This window comes from Narcine bancroftii, chromosome 5 (genome assembly GCF_036971445.1).
Source record: "Narcine bancroftii isolate sNarBan1 chromosome 5, sNarBan1.hap1, whole genome shotgun sequence".
NCBI lineage: Eukaryota > Metazoa > Chordata > Chondrichthyes > Torpediniformes > Narcinidae > Narcine > Narcine bancroftii.
In genome coordinates, this window is record NC_091473.1 from 166,663,031 (window position 1) to 166,680,909 (window position 17,879).

Below are 17,879 nucleotides of genomic sequence, written 5' to 3' on the forward strand. Positions count from 1 at the left end.
AGATAGATCCATACTTACAATGACCCGACATACGATATTTCAAAGTTAAAATTGCTCTGTTCTCATGTTTTTTTTGGCAAAATCTCTTGTTTTTTTTCCGGCATATCTTGCACTTTTTTTTTGCCAAATCTTGTGTTTTTTTTGCCTGATTTCAACCCCATCGTAAGTAGGGGTCTACCTGTAAAGTACTTTAAACTAGAAATAGAATTTCATAATGCTGTTTTGAGCACACTATGCAATTGAACTTCAATGTTTTGTAAATGAAGCATGAAAATGTGATTAATATTTTGATTAATTACATTCATTAATCAATGGCAGCAGAATTCTGACTTTGTCAGTTGCTACACAGGTGGAAAAATGAGTGGCAAACGTTGCTCATTTGGAGCAATTGTAAAATTAGTTTACATAAATGTGTTTTGCCAAAACATTAGCCCTCACAAACAAATATGTTTTCAGGGTGCTGTATCCATGACAGCTCCACAATTTAAAAGGCTACTCAGCCATATAAGTTGCACTCTATTGGCAAGCCCTTGAAGTATGCCCATTGATTGGAGCAGTCTCTGTATCCCACACAGGGATCTGGGTGAGGTGGACTGCATTTTCTTCATTATTACCTCTTTGCCTTTGAAATTCTTGTGGAAAGTTATAGAAAGTATAATGTTATACAAGATGTATGAAAATATTTATCTTATCTTCAGTTTTTTAAGGGATTGGCTTCTTCAGGCGCATGGGCATGTTTTGATGAATTTAATCGTATTGAGTTGGAAGTATTGTCTGTGGTTGCACAGCAGATTCTTTGCATCCAAAGAGCAAAACAAAGCAATCTTGAGATCTTTGTTTTTGAAGGGACTGAATTACGATTGAACCCAAATTGCTTCGTTGCAATTACAATGAATCCAGGCTATGCTGGCCGCTCAGAACTGCCTGACAACCTAAAGGTACAAACTCTTTTAATTTCATACAGTATTTGGAGGTAAATTGATGGATTAAGCCTTGAACTACGGTCCAGTCACAGCAAATTTTAGTTCCTGATGATAATGATGATGAAGGTTTATTGTTTGCAGAAATACAATGTCCGTGTGCAGCAAAATTCTTACTTTCCACACAGATTCGCAAGTAACAGCATAAATTAAATTACTACAAAATGCCAAGACAGAAAAAGAGATAATAAATATAAAATTAAATAAATATTCACAGTTGCGATTGGTGAAAGCATTAAAAAAAAGAATTAAAGGTTTTCTGGAAGATCTCTGTAGCCATTTCTTTAAGATCCTAAGATGTAAACCCCAACAGATCCTAGGGATTTATCAACTTTAAGATCTGTTAGCTTATCTAATATTAATTTTCTGATATTTAATTCCTCATACATTTTTTTAATATTAGTTGGATGTTTATAGTATCTTCTACCATAAAGAGTGATGCAAACTATCTCTAACTTTCCCAGCATTTTCTTGTGTTCCATAACTGTTTCTCCAGCCTATATATTAAAGGGCACGTTTAACTTTGACCTCTCGCTTTACGTACTTAAACACGGTCAGTTGTTATCTTTCTCACTAGTTTACCATCATCATTTATATTCTCCTTGCTCTATGGTACAGCTAAGTACTCAACTTGCATCCTACGCGAATTACGTCCACCCGCACATATGACTGAAATTTTTTTTTAATACTGTACATATGCTGAGATTCTTCATTAAAGGTTAATTTCTTGAAAACTTTTATGAAAAATTACTTTAATACCTCGATAAGACCTGCAAATCCGACTTACAACCAATCCAGCTTATGACCAATCCTTCAGTCCCAATTATGGTCATAAATTGAGGATTACCTGTAGTTCTTTTTGAAGGATTATAAATTTATTCCAATCTTTGGGCTTTTAGCTCATTTCTGCCACACATGTTTTTTGCTTTCAGCTTAATGCCCTCCATGACTTCCTTGGGTAGCTATGTTTGGTTCAAACCTGTCCCCTGGATTTGTGCTCATTATGATGTATTTTTTTCCTTTTTCTCTCTGATAGATTGCAGCCTTTTATTTGGATTTGGGAGGAGCACCTGAAGGCCCTGCAGGGACTAGCAAGACAGAGTCAGTTAAAGACTTGGCAAAAATACCAAGTCTTCTTGGATCAGCTTGCCTTGTCCATTTCAGCCAACTTTTACTTCACTTCTTTGCAATTTCCTTTATTCAAGTTCAGCATAATTTTTATTGACTCAAGGCGTTCACTCTCAAGTTGAATGCTAAAATCTATTTATTATAACATATAACCATATAACAATTACAGCACGGAAATTGGCCATCTCAGCCTTTACACATTTTCTCAGCTCCAATTTCCATCTCCATATTGAGAGAATTCCAAAGATTCACGATCCACTGAATAAAGACATCTCAGTCCTAAATGTGCCTGTTGCTCTATTTGGAGCATTAGAAAAAGAGATCAGAAAAAATTGAGGATACAAATGTCAAAAATCACCACTGTTGCCTATCCCTGTTTAGATATTCAACATATATTTTCGGGGTGACCAAATATTCAGGCAGTGAGATGTGAGCACCGGATTGTACAATTCCTGTCTCAGCCAATATATTTCCGCAAACCGCACATTATATGTCAAAGAGGCACATGTGGCTCGTGAGCCATAGTTTGGCCACCCCGTCACATAGCAATGTAGGATATTGTACTGTACCTCTTAAGTTCATTCTTTTGAAGTCAATGGAATGAATTTCAGAATTCAAGAGGAAAACCCTGCCACAGTTCACATGAAGCTGTAGGCTGGCAAAACCTGTATTAGTGATCTCCTGAAAGTTCAAATTTGGTGCCCATAAACATGTGGCTGATTCAAGTTTATTTACCATCCAATTACGCATGTACCACACAATTAAACAATGTTCTCCAGTCCTCGGTACAAAAGGTGCAAACACAACCAGACATAACACGCATACAGACAAGCGATACATTTGCAGAATGAATATACATATATAAAGTTGTATATATAAATACTGTTTAATAAATAGTAGAGACTCAGAGGGTTAGTGCAAACAGTTCACTTAGTTATTCAGCAGTCTCACTGCCTGAATATTTGGTCACCACAAAATATATTAATTGTTCCCATTGGCTGGAACTTTCAAAAAAACCACAAGTCTTCTGAACAGGAATAATTCAGAATCAATTAAAGATAAAGGTTCCATTATTGTCACACAATACTACATTTAGAATGTAACATACATGAAATTCTTTAACTTTCATCTACCATAAGGTAAAACAGAGAGTCGCCACTTTGTCCAGGGCCCCTCACAGAAACCTGCAGCGCCTGTTGTTTCAAGGTAGTCTCCCCTCCAAGTATTGAGCCTGCTTAGCTTCTGAGATTAGACAATCTCAGATGTATTCAAGCTATTGGGTGCTGCTTCTGAACGGGTAGTAGAAGTAGATGAAGTTGGAACCAATTACTTTCAAAACTGAAATTTCTTGTGTTTTCAGGTCCTCTTCCGCACAGTGGCTATGATGGTTCCTAACTATGCACTGATAGCTGAAATTTCTCTGTATTCGTATGGTTTTCTTAATGCCAAGCCATTGTCAGTGAAAATAGTGATGACATATAGGTTGTGTTCAGAGCAGCTTTCATCACAATTCCATTATGATTATGGCATGCGTGCCGTGAAAGCTGTCTTAATAGCAGCAGGCAACTTAAAGCTGAAGTTTCCTGTAGAGAATGAAGATATTCTGGTGAGTATTCTAAAGTAAAAGAAATATAATGTGTCTGCTGGAAAACCTAAAATAAAACAGGATGCTTACAACATTTGTGGTTAGAGAAATCAAATTACTATTTCAGGTTAATTATTTCTCAGTACACCGTCTTTACTTCCATTAAAATAACGTGAATAATTTTAATTTGATGGGTTGACTATATTTATTGTAATACCAACCAAGGATCAAAAAGAAACTAGCTGGTGTGGAGGATCGTGTCATTATTCAGGAAATCTTTGAGAACCAAATCATCATTTTTGCTCATTTCATGGATATTGGCTAGTCTTTAGTCAATTACAGTATTTGGGTTAATTTACCTGTGCAAGAGTAGTTTCGAAGATTGTACTGTTATGGTAGTTAAATTGCAAGTGTTTTTTCAATGAAGAATTCACATAACAAGTTCATCAATTCACATGCTGCGTTTTTGTCTGTCACCAAATTTTAAATGCTGTAAAGGGATTCTTTTAAGTTAACTTGAAATGACTTGAAGTAATGACATCTGCATTTCTTTTCAGAAGCTGTGTAATCAAATGTATTTATGTTGATTAAAATTAAACAAAAAAAACATTTATTTTGTAGTTACTGCGGTCAATCAAAGATGTAAATGAGCCTAAGTTCTTATCACACGATATTCCATTGTTCAATGGTATCACAAGTGACCTGTTTCCAGGTGTTGAACTTCCTGAAGCTAATTACCAGGTTAGAATATCACTGATTACGTAATTACAATAAAATATCTGGAAATTAGTTGATTTCTGATGACAAATCACAATGCTCAAGGGTTGAGGGATCTCAACCATTTACGGAGCGTAAACAGGCCATGTTGGCCATGTTGGCCTTTCAAGTCCGCTCTTTGAGCAAAGAAAGTAAACAACAGCATTATACAAAATCATGATGGCTTTAGGTTAGTTCAAGAGAAAATCTCTTTCTGTTGAGGGATTGGGGTCACAATTTAAAATGTAGTGCCTAAGACAGGGGGACTCTTGGCAAACCCCTTTTTTTACAGAGAATGGTTTGACTTGGAACTTAGTGTCTTTATAGGTGATAGAAACTGGTTTCCAACAGTAGATTAGCATGGTTAGTATAGTGTTTAGTGCAACAATATAACAGCGCCAGCAAACCTGGTTTGAATCTGCATCCGTCTGTAAAGAGTTTGTACCTTCTCCCCATGTCTATGTGGGTTTCCTGCTGGTCCTCTGATTACCTCCCACATTCCAAAGACATATGGGGGTAAGAGGGTGACTGTCACATGAGTGTAATTGGGCGGCGCACTCTTCTGGGCGGGAAAGGCCCGTTACTGTGCTGCATCTCGGGGCTATAAATCACCTCATATTCTGCTGTAACTAGCCTACATTCTGTACGTCTTGTGTTCCCTTGTATTTTACTGGTATTATTTCCCTTCACATTGCAAAACATTCTTGGAATGTTTTACCCTCTTTTGCTTCTGTAAAGAAAATAACGCATGCTTTTTTTTCTTTTTTTTTACATTTAGCTTTTCCTCGAATGTACAGCTGAATCCTGCCTTAAACATGATGTGCAACCTGTGAAACCTTTCCTGGCCAAAATGATCCAGACTTATGAGATGATGATTGTGAGACATGGGTGAGTGGGAGAACGAATGCCCGGGGTGTGTCTGCAATTGAAATAGTCCCTGGCTATATCTCTACTTCATTGTGATAGTGACATCCTGTGGTGATTCATGAAAATTGAAATTAAGCCGTCTGTTATCTTTATCTATTGTACCATCTCGATTATTACTTTAAAACTAAGCTAAATGACTTAAATTGAACATCATTTATTTGGACTTGTAAGACAGGTGAATAGGGAATGGAAACTGGTACATGATCAATAAAACCATATGCCCAATTAAACATCAAGTTTTTCATTTCAATAGGTTCATGCTTGTGGGGGAGCCTTTTTCAGGAAAGACCAAGATTTTGCATGTGTTGGCAGACACATTGTCACTCATGAATGAACGTGGATTGAATGAAGAGGAAAAGGTCGTATATCAAACTGTCAATCCTAAGTCGATTACTATGGGTCAACTGTTTGGACAGTTTGATCTAGTCTCACATGAGGCAAGTGACTGATTTAATTTTTGAAAGCAGTTTGTACACACAAAGCTCCCAGATACAATGTTGTTTATATTTGAAAGGGAATTGTCTCTTTACAATGAGGTCATTTTGAAAAAAAGGAGGAATTTTAACATAGTAGATAAGAAAACCAATAAAAGAAAAAAATGTCTACTTTGTTTGAATCAGTAATATATCCATAAATATTGAAAATTCTATTTTCTCTCATTTCATGAAGAATCATATGATGTGTTTATTGTTTAAACAATGTGGCATTTTCAGTCTGAAACATTCCATTATTATAAGCTCCTGTTTTAGTAAAATGGGATTATCACTATAAGGGATAGTATGGACAGGAGGAACTGAATGGTCACAGTTAACATTAAACATTTCACACAAGCACCATCACAACTCAAGTCACAGCCAGTGATACATTGGAAGAACTGAGGGAAGGCTTGACGCAGTCTGTTCCAGATTCGATACATTTGCAAAGACATTCTGATGGCTGAAGAGAAAGCAGCTGTTTGAAGGAGCTCTTGTGGCCAGCCATTTCTGTCGAATTCAGAGCAAAGCATGCTCTGGGAATGATGGCCTTTTCGGTGGACTGACCTGTGCCAGGAGGGTCTTTTGGGAAGCAAAGTGCTTCATTTTGATTGTGACTAACAGTGAAGGTCATGCTGTGGAATAATGGATTATTGTTTTGGAAAGCAACAGATGAATGGACTCAAGGTCTGACTGAATGTAGTTTGCTGTTCTAAGATGGTCATATGGTTTTCTCTGAGTGAGAGAGAGAGAGAGAATTCAGATATACAGTTCAGCAGCAGCAGCTGGGATTGGTACATGACAAGCTGGCAAACTTGTGGAAAAACTCCATTTTGAAGATGGGTTGTGAGTTCTGAGTTCATCCTGTTCAAAGCCCTTGTGGTCCAAACAAGAGGAGATGGTTGGCTGTATAATGTTTCACCTGAGATAAGGGAAACAGAAAAGGAACCCTGTGGTGACTTGAAAGAAAGAGGTTATCATCTGGAAAACCCTGATGGGACAAATTTCTTTGGCAACATACTGAAGTGGTTGATCTGTGGGTGTCCAATGAGCAACAAATCTCTCTGAAAACCGGCAAGAACCTTCCCGAGTGGTAACCATTTACCTTTCAAGCACCAAAGCCTGGTGAAATTCATAAATGTTAAATTCTGTGCACAGAATAAGAATTGCCTGATACCGGTGAACTTGGATGAGTGACAAGTGAGATTGGACTGTGAATCAAAGAAGTTTTCTGAACTTACACACCCATTACATACAAGTGCACTTAGAATTAGGAGGGGGTTAATTTAATAGTAATAAAGTTTGATCCTGTTTTTATGTTTAAAGAAAATTAAAAGTAACTTTTGTTTAAGTAATTTCTATTGTTGCTGGGTTTTTGGGGTCCTCTGGGTCCGTAACACATACCATTTAATGAAAACAAAAATGATCAAAGAAAATGGCAGGAAGAATTTTTAAAATGTATTTGAATAATTATTTAAACAAGATTAAATCAAAATTATGTTCCCAAATTATATGGAAATAACTACAATAATGTTCTTGCTGATCACAATCAGAGATTCTTCTTTGGATAATACGTGGATGAAAATATGGAGGGAGAGATAAAATGAACAAAAAGTATTTAAAATATAACTGATATTATTGTCATATACATTATAAAAGGATTATTAATTCATTTTAATGAAATTCGATATATATTTATTTGAATTTACTCATAATTAATGTATTTAGTTTATGTTTGATAATGCACGTTTCTATTTCGAGATTGATCTTAACTGAGTTTTTTCACCATTTGTAGTGGACTGACGGTATTGTGGCAAATACTTTTCGTGAATTTGCTTCCTCAGAAACCTCTGACCGAAAGTGGGTGATATTTGATGGACCTATTGATACCCTATGGATTGAAAGCATGAACACAGCTCTGGATGACAACAAGAAGGTAATGTAATTATTGTAATGAACTGAACTTAAGTTCTGATGGACAGGAAGCAAAGAGTAGGTAAAAATGGGTTCTTTTCAGAATGGCAGCCAGTGATGAGTGAGGTACTGCTGGGCTCCATGCTGGGCCCACAGTTGTTTACAAAATATATCAACTTAGATGTTGGAATAGATAGCAATATCTCAAAATGTGCAGACGATACAAAGTTGGGTAGCGGGGTTAGCTGTGTGGAGGATGCTAGGAGGGTGCAGAGTGATTTGGACAAGTTAGACGAGTGGGCCAAGACATGGCAGATGCAATATAATATGGATAAATGCGAGGTAATCCACTTTGGAGATAAGAACAGGAAAGAGGACTATTATCTAAATGGTATCGGTTTTAGGAAAAGGGGAGAGGCAGAGAGACTTGGGTGTTGCTATGCATCAGTCGTTGAAAGTGGGCGCGCAGGTGCAGCAGGCGGTGAGGATGGCGAATGGTATGTTGGCGTTCATAGCGAGAGGATTTGAGTCTAGGAGTAGGGAGATCGTGCTACAGCTGTACAGGGCCTTGGTGAGACCACACCTGGAGTACTGCATGAAGTTTTGGTCTCCTTATCTGAGGAAGAACATTCTCGCCATGGAGGGGGTGCAGAGAAGATTCACTAGAATGATACCAGGGATGGAAGGACTTGCATATGAAGAAAGGTTGAATAGACTAGGCTTGTATTCTCTGGAACTTAGAAGATTGAGGGGGGATCTTATAGAAACATATAAAATTCTTAAGGGTTTAGACAGACTAGACGCAGGTAGGTTGTTTATAACGCTAGGAAAAACCAGAACCAGGGGTCACAGTTTAAGGATAAGGGGAAAGTTTTTTAGGACTGAGATGAGGAAAATTTCTTCTCTCAGAGGGTGGTAAATCTGTGGAATTCTTTGCCACAGGAAGTAGTTGCGGCCGGTTCCTTGTCAATATTCAAGAGTAGGTTAGATTTGGCCCTTGTAGCTAAGGGGATCAAGGGGTATGGGGAGAAGCCAGGAACTGGGTACCGATCAGCCATGATCATATTGAATGGTGGTGTAGACTTGAAGGGCCAAATGGCCTACTCCTGCACCTATTTTTCTATGTTTCTAGGTATAGTTAATGTCTTAATATATATGAATGATTGGGAATTGGGTGTACATAGAAGTTTGCATATGATGTAAGATTTCCCATTTTATTTACATTAACAATTAATTTTTATTTAACTGAAGTGCTTGTTTGTGATTACAAACTCCTCTTTTGATACACATAGAGTATTCTGGTTATTTATTAAGTTGCGAAGAATATATTGAAACAACCAAAACAGTAATCACAGTATGTTCCTTGGTATCTCAGAGTATCTGAATGACTCTGGTATTAATCTCCCTTATTCCTACTATGTCTGATAGGCTCTATCAATAACAACAGAGTCAAGAACTGAAGGAAAGATAGGCTTTAATACACACAAGACTTAGGCTGGCCCGGTTCCAGATACAGGAATGCTGGAAAGGGGGAGGTAGCTCGATTTTTATGGCCAGGGCAAAAAGCGAGGAGACATAGGAGGATGAGTCATTAATGGGCGAGCCAGCCTCAAATGTACAGTAGCTGGTAGGGATTATACACAGTTGAGGAAAACATATCAGTACAATGTCCATCGACAGCTTTTGCCCCTTCATTGATAGGGTGATTTAAGGCACATGGAGTTTCAGATCCAAAATATAATTATGTAGTGCAGAAAATGGGCAACACAATGGCGTAATGGTTAGCACAATGCCTTTACAGAGCCAGTGATCAGGCTAAAGTTCGAAACCCGTGCTGCTGCAAGGAATTTGTACCTTCTCCCCGTATCTGCATGGGTTTTCCTTGAGGGCTCCAGTTTCCTCCCACTGTTCAAAATGTACCGAGGGTGTAGATTAATTGGGTGTAAATTGGGCGGCACAGGCTTATGGGACGAAATGGCCTGTTACATGCTGTATGTCTAAAAAAAAATTACTATCTTTTACTATCTTTTTTGTGGTTGACGCCCTCATGTTCAGTACTTCGCTATTAATAATTGCCATTTCTTTCATCACCAGCTTTGTTTGATGAGTGGAGAGATCATTCAGATGTCTCAGCAGATGAGCCTAATTTTTGAAGTAATGGACCTTTCCCAAGCCTCAGTATGGTTCCTTTTTATTTTCTCCTAGACTATTGTAGAATTTATTAAAATACTAATGCTTTGATCCAAAATACTGAATCAAAATGTAATTATTGATTGATGCACGAATATTTATGTGCAACTTAAATGGATTTTTCTTGGTGCTTTTAGCCAGCTACAGTTAGTCGCTGTGGCATGATCTACCTGGAACCAGCCCAGTTAGGCTGGAAGCCTCTTGTTACATCTTGGCTTAAAGGTCTTTCAAATGTATTGCCTCAGAAAGACATGTTGACTCTCTTGGAGGATCTTTTTGACTGGTTAGTACCTCCTGCTCTCCAGATTCTTCGTAAACAATGCAAGGTAAGCAGTCAGAAAAATCAGAAAAATAACTCAACATTTTTGTACAGCGATGATTGGAATTAACTAAGCAAAAGTAAATGCATTTATACCATTAGAATACCAAGTGGAATTAGTATAAAATCTGAAAATAAACCAGTTAGCGTTTTATGCCTATAAATAAATTATGAAAGCAATAAAAATTTTACAATATATTGAAACACAATTAAATAGGTTGAAACATTTTAATAAATAATTTAGATGCTTGACTTGATATGTCCAGGTCAGGGAGCCTCATTTGTTTGAATATAGATTTTAATTCCACAGTACATTTTGTTAGCACAGGATGGGAGACATGTTCTGGAATCCCATTGAATTAGGACTCCTTGCGGAGCCCAGTAATGAAATAGAGATCGAGGTATCTGATTATTCAGCACATATCAGATATAAGGCAGGTCCATTTTTATCTGGGACTGCGAACCCTTGCTATATTGAAGGAAAGTCATCGATGAAGTGGCTAAAGATAATGGGATCTGAGACACTGCTCTTTGGAATTCCTGCAGCAATGCCTTGATGAAGAGATATCTGATCCTAAACAAAATGTTAATCTTCCACTTGAGCCAAATGTGGTTCCAACCAGTGGCAATGTTTCCCTTGGATTTCCATTGATTTAAATTTTTCTGGAACTCTTTGACGATAATTAATTAATTAGTACCTGGATGGCAAGGCAAACAATCTAACTTGTCCTTTTGAATTCATTCTTTCTGTTTATATTTTGAACAGGGTTGCACTTGAGTGTGATGCTGAATAGTTGTGTTGGAATCTAAGCAGTAAATAGTTTATTTTTATTGAATAAATGTTGTTTAATAGCTTTATTGATCAATGAGAATGTATTGATGAGGGTGAGATCAGTTGAATTGGATGTTTTGAGTTTATTATAGATAGATCACACCTGGACAGTTTTCCGCATTGTGGGATAAATAGTGGAGTTGTAAATGCAGTTTTGCTCAAGTTGCATAAATCCCCACCATTACTGGCAAAATTATATTATTTTCCATTGTCTTAGTAGATCACATGGAATATTTTGTGCAGTCCTAGTTGTCTTACTACAGGAAGGATGTGGTAGCAAAAGAGAGTGTGCAGAAGAGATTCAACAGGATGTTGCCTGGAATTGTGGGTGGTAATTAAGAGATTGGATATGCTCTGTTTATTCTCACTGTAACATTGGTGGCTGAGAGGTGACCTTGTAGAGGGTTTTAAAAAATCAGATGGGGCAAAGGTAGATTTTTTTTTTCTCTGGGGCAGGGGAATTTAGACCTGGACAGCACATATTTAAGGTGGGAGAGAGAACAAAATTCAAATATTTGAAGGGAAAGTTCTTTCACACAAAGAGTGATGAAGATATAGAATAAGTTCCCAGAGGAGATGGTGGACACACATACAATTGCAATTCAAAGACTTTGGAACAGACACTTGGATAGGATGGCACAGAGGAATGTGAACCTAATGGGGATAAATGGGATTAGTGTAGATGATAACATGGACAAAGTGGGCCATCTCTGTAACTCTGTGCCCAAATACATTCACCTGCTTCTCAAAAACAATTGAGTTAATTGAAGTGGCTGAAGGCAGTCTATTTATAATGTACCTAACATGGAGGCTAAAATGGATCTGAGCACTTCAAGAAAAAGATGGTTGCAAAGGCTTTGAGCTTGACTTTTGCACGTGCATTTATTAAGTACCCTTATCAATGAGGAGAGTTTGTAGAAGGAGCCTCTTCCTCCCATGAACTGCTTAACTTTATTTAAGTTTTAAAAATTTTTAGACACTCAGCACGGTAACAGGCCCTTTCAGCCCATGAGCCTAATTACACTCAACTGACCTACACCCCTCGTACGTTTTCGATCAGTGGGAGGAAACCAGGGCACCTGGAGGAAACCCACAAAGACATGAGGAGAATGTACAAACTCAATGCAGATATTACTGGTTTCGAACCCCAGTCCTGATCACTGGTGCTGTAACAGCATTGTGCTAACTACTACACTAACCATACCACTATTCACAGTGAAGGACAGGACTACAGTTTTGATATGATCTGTCAATTGTGGAATGACTTGGCCTCGTCCACAGCCCATTCTCTTCAGTGTTTAGCATGAATATTATTGTTTGTAGGATCATGAGGCACTTAATCTTTTAGGTGTTTCTTTTTGGTGTTGTTGCCATGTTCTTTTGTACTCTCCATTGAACTAATATCAATCAACCTGGCTGACAAAGTGAGGGATGTTTTGCTCCAGGTGGCTATAGATTGTGGAACCATGCAATTCTATCAAAGCTGATCTCAGCTTAATGTCGATTTTAACTGCCAGATCTCTTTTAATATGGTGGTCATGTCATATAGCAGCATGTTGCATGTCTTTGCTCAACAAATATGTGATGGTAATTCCTTCAAAATTGTCTTGGCACGTGGATTTATGAGGAAAGGATCAAGTTTTTTTTTCTCATACTGTTTGTATGAGAAATATCAGCTTGTCTTAGGGAAAGGTATGGAGAGTGGATGACTGCAGTTAGGGCTTAAATTTCATTCTAATGTAGGCATGAAATATTAACCTCGATAATAATCCTATCAGATTGTAAGCTGGCAGTTCAAATCTTAAGGTGTCTTTCTTGACCTGATATTAACTATCTAAACATTTGCAGGGTGGCACAGTTGGCGTAGCCATTCGCGCATTGCTGCTACAGCTCCAGCGATCGAGACTGGGGTTCAAATCTGGCGCTGTCTGTAAGGTTCTCCCCGTTTCTGCGTAGGCTTCCCCTGGGTGCTCTGGTTTCCTCCCACCGTTCAAAACACGCCAGGCAATTGAATGTAATTGAGTGGTATGGGCTTACGGGTTGAAAGGGCCTGTTACCGTGCTGCATGTCGAAATGAAATGCAGGTTTTTGCAGCAGGCAAGGTTTTTGTGCAAATAGGCAGGATCCTTTTGCAAATTTAACTGGAGCCTGAATGGGTCAGCATTGTCTTTTGTCACCTGAAACAGATCAGCAGTGCCTTTGAAGACACAAGAAATCCTTCTGGATTTAAAAGTAGGAGTTTTTCTTTATCTCATCCAAAGCAATTCTATCTTCCCATGTCTGAATGCCTCACTTCTCACCAAGAAAACATCTCCAAAACCAATAACATGAAAGCTATTCAGTTGCCACAGACTTTTGGATCTATGGCAACTGTCAGTGTTGTACTTTCTTCACAACAGTTTTGAAAGGAGGTGGGCAAGGACCATTTAAAGGAAGTAAAACACAAAAGTCTGCAGACCCCGTGATTGAAGTAAAAATGCAATGCTGGAGAAACTCAGCAGGTCAAACTATGTCCTTTATATAGCAAAGATAAAAATACATAACTGACATTTTGGGCTTGAGCCCTTCATCAAGGGTCCATTTAAATATCAGTGATGAAAATGGCTATGTCTCTCTACTTCATTTGGGTAAAAATATCAGCTTGCCATGACAATCTTCTGATGTGGGTTAAATTCAGATCTATCAGAACATTTGGACACAGCAAAAAATGATTTGGTGTTTAAACCAAAGATCAGAATTCCTCAAATAATGTTGCAACAGATTATAAGAAAATAGACATTTTACTGTATATAATTTTTATTTATTAGATGATCAGAAAACTACAGCAAAGCAGTTATGATTGTCAATGAGGTTTAGAAATAAAATTATTCATGTAACTTCCATGTCAAATACTCAGGAACTTGTTCCAACATCTGACAGCAATACTGTGGTCTCCCTCACTCGTCTTTTCGAGATGCTTCTTTGGGACCAATTGGCAGCTGACCCGGATTCCAAGAACATTCGTATCTGGATTATGGTACAAATTATTACTCTCAGTATCATTTTCATTTGATAAGGAGAACAATATTACTAGTTTTGCTTTTTTTTTTATAAAACCTCCTTTAGTTCGAATGACCTAAATAGTCAACTTTCAGGATTTTGCAAAGCCACACATCTGGCTGCAATATATTAAAAGCACTCAAGGGTTTTGAAGTTACCTGTCTTTCATTTTGCAGTTGTGATTTGAGCTATTGCATGAAATTGTACAAATTAGAACTGATTTCCTTCAGAATTGATGTCATAATGTCTAAGCAGAGAAATCAAGGTAGATTTTACAAGCTCTGTTCTGGTGTTGCAAGAAGTAGATTACAGAAATTCCTGAAACCTCTGGGATTGGGTGTCAAAGGCAACGGGAGTAGTTCTGTCAGCATTTTATTGATTATACCCTTTGTGAGATTCCAGGCTTAGAAATACACTCGCACATTCATTATTTACTGGAAATCTAAAATGCTTCTCCACAGCACAGAATATATATGTATGCATTATAATGTTATATGCAGGTGCCTGTGTATATCCACAACACTCTCCCCCCCCCCCCCCCAAAATAAATGCGGTTTAACTGCCACATAGCAGTAAGCAAACTAAACTACGGTAACTGAGTAGTCTTTCTTTGGCTTGGCTTCGCGGACGAAGATTTATGGAGGGGGTAAAAAGTCCACGTCAGCTGCAGGCTCGTTTGTGGCTGACAAGTCTGATGCGGGACAGGCAGACATGATTGCAGCGGTTGCAAGGGAAAATTGGTTGGTTGGGGTTGGGTGTTGGGTTTTTCCTCCTTTGCCTTTTGTCAGTGAGGTGGGCTCTGCGGTCTTCTTCAAAGGAGGTTGCTGCCCGCCAAACTGTGAGGCGCCAAGATGCACGGTTTGAGGCGTTATCAGCCCACTGGCGGTGGTCAATGTGGCAGGCACCAAGAGATTTCTTTAGGCAGTCCTTGTACCTTTTCTTTGGTGCACCTCTGTCACGGTGGCCAGTGGAGAGCTCGCCATATAACACGATCTTGGGAAGGCGATGGTCCTCCATTCTGGAGACGTGACCCATCCAGCGCAGCTGGATCTTCAGCAGCGTGGACTCGATGCTGTCGACCTCTGCCATCTCGAGTACTTCGACGCTTGGGGTGTAAGCGCTCCAATGGATGTTGAGGATGGAGCGGAGACAACGCTGGTGGAAGCGTTCTAGGAGCTGTAGGTGGTGCCGGTAGAGGACCCATGATTCGGAGCCGAACAGGAGTGTGGGTATGACAACGGCTCTGTATACACTTATCTTTGTGAGGTTTTTCAGTTGGTTGTTTTTCCAGACTCTTTTGTGTAGTCTTCCAAAGGCGCTATTTGCCTTGGCGAGTCTGTTGTCTATCTCATTGTCGATCCTTGCATCTGATGAAATGGTGCAGCCGAGATAGGTAAACTAGTTGACCGTTTTGAGTTTTGTGTGCCCGATGGAGATGTGGGGGGGCTGGTAGTCATGGTGGGGAGCTGGCTGATGGAGGACCTCAGTTTTCTTCAGGCTGACTTCCAGGCCAAACATTTTGGCAGTTTCCGCAAAGCAGGACGTCAAGCGCTGAAGAGCTGGCTCTGAATGGGCAACTAAAGCGGCATCATCTGCAAAGAGTAGTTCACGGACAAGTTTCTCTTGTGTCTTGGTGTGAGCTTGCAGGCGCTTCAGATTGAAGAGACTGCCATCCGTGCGGTACCGGATGTAAACAGCGTCTTCATTGTTGGGGTCTTTCATGGCTTGGTTCAGCATCATGCTGAAGAAGATTGAAAAGAGGGTTGGTGCGAGAACACAGCCTTGCTTCACGCCATTGTTAATGGAGAAGGGTTCAGAGAGCTCATTTCTGTATCTGACCCGACCTTGTTGGTTTTCGTGCAGTTGGATAATCATGTTGAGGAACTTTGGGGGACATCCGATGCGCTCTAGTATTTGCCAAAGCCCTTTCCTGCTCACGGTGTCGAAGGCTTTGGTGAGGTCAACAAAGGTGATGTAGAGTCCTTTGTTTTGTTCTCTGCACTTTTCTTGGAGCTGTCTGAGGGCAAAGACCATGTCAGTGGTTCCTCTGTTTGCGCGAAAGCCGCACTGTGATTCTGGGAGAATATTCTCGGCGACACTAGGTATTATTCTATTTAGTAGAATCCTAGCGAAGATTTTGCCTGCAATGGAGAGCAACGTGATTCCCCTGTAGTTTGAGCAGTCTGATTTCTCGCCTTTGTTTTTGTACAGGGTGATGATGGTGGCATCACGAAGATCCTGAGGCAGTTTACCTTGGTCCCAACAAAGCTTGAAAAACTCATGCAGTTTGGCATGCAGAGTTTTGCCGCCAGCCTTCCAGACTTCTGGGGGGATTCCATCCATACCTGCTGCTTTGCCACTTTTCAGTTGTTCGATTGCCTTATATGTCTCATCCAGGGTGGGAACCTCATCCAGCTCTAGCCTTAGGGGCTGTTGAGGGAGCTGGAGCAGGGCGGAATCTTGGACTGAGCGGTTGGCACTGAAAAGAGATTGGAAGTGTTCTGACCATCGGTTGAGGATGGAGATCTTGTCGCTGAGGAGGACTTTGCCGTCTGAGCTGCGCAGCGGGCTTTGGACTTGGGGTGAGGGGCCGTACACAGCCTTTAGGGCCTCGTAGAAACCCCTGAAGTCGCCAATGTCCGCGCTGAGCTGGGTTCGTTTGGCGAGGCTAGTCCACCACTCATTTTGGATCTCCCGGAGTTTGCGCTGAAGATGGCTGCATGCGCGACCGGGGCCTCCGCCTACCTCAACTGAGAGTTAATCACACCACAATGTAACTATAACATCCCAAGTGGTCAAGCCACTGTACATAGTCTCTCAGATGTTCTGGAGGATGTCTTTCCCTTTTTGATCTTCTAGGTGAAGCAGCAGGACCTCTAGGAAGACTTTTGGACACCATGTAAGCAGTAGAGGGAGGTAAAGAGACTAAAAGAAGATTGATAGACCTTGCAGATATATCACAACCAATAGAAGGTCACAACAGATGAATAGTTAGGGAATTTCAGAAAATGCTGTAAGCAAACAGCAGATCTAGAAGCGTCTGTGAATAAAGTAATAATCTTAACATTTAAGCTCCACAATCTCTAAGCAACTCGCATTTTTTAAATTTGTTTATGATTTTCACCAATTGTTTCCCCAGAATGATATCTAATTGCATCTTATTTCTAGGCTGCTTTTGCCTTTTCCCTGATATGGTCAATTGGTGCAACTTGTGACAAAGCTGGTCGAACAACATTTGATGCTTTTCTACGTGAAATTGTGTCTGTAAAATCTACTTATCAGCCAGTACCAGCTTCTGTAGGAAAATGGGAATGTCCCTTTGAGGACAAAGGATTGGTCTATGACTACATGTATGAGGTATGATTTATTCTAATACTTGAACCAGAAACTTGGAAAAACAAAATTGTTTTTTTAACTGAGAATCAAAAGAGTTCAAGAGAATAGAAGGAATATTGTGTTAGTTTCCAAATAGTTTCACATGGATAAAAATATGAGTCCATTAAAATAAATCTTCCCAGCTTTCTGTCCTTTCCTTCACTTTTTCTACAGATGTTGATTGCCTTTTGGAATTCATTTATTTTTAAGTCAATTGTATTGTCTCTTTACCTGAGAAATTGAAGAATGAATCCTGATCATCAAACACGGAACTCTATCCATCCATTGATGTTTTTACACAGTTACTGTTTAGGGCAGAAACTTTTACTTTCTTCTTCCATGTAAAATTCTGTATCCCAAC

General features: G+C 39.4%; 1 protein-coding gene across 4 annotated transcripts in view; it reads left to right on the plus strand.

The window, feature by feature from the left end:
* dnah12 (dynein, axonemal, heavy chain 12) overlaps positions 1-17,879 on the plus strand; it is a 230,102-nt gene that overhangs the window by 115,420 nt on the left and 96,803 nt on the right. For all 4 annotated transcript variants that reach the window (XM_069939623.1, XM_069939622.1, XM_069939624.1 and 1 more), the window contains 10 exons: positions 699-938; positions 3,469-3,714; positions 4,315-4,434; positions 5,228-5,337; positions 5,630-5,813; positions 7,645-7,785; positions 9,858-9,941; positions 10,091-10,279; positions 14,001-14,120; positions 17,312-17,500. In XM_069939623.1, the coding sequence (XP_069795724.1) occupies positions 699-938; positions 3,469-3,714; positions 4,315-4,434; positions 5,228-5,337; positions 5,630-5,813; positions 7,645-7,785; positions 9,858-9,941; positions 10,091-10,279; positions 14,001-14,120; positions 17,312-17,500 (1,623 nt within the window). The remainder of the gene's footprint in view (positions 1-698; positions 939-3,468; positions 3,715-4,314; positions 4,435-5,227; positions 5,338-5,629; positions 5,814-7,644; positions 7,786-9,857; positions 9,942-10,090; positions 10,280-14,000; positions 14,121-17,311; positions 17,501-17,879) is intronic.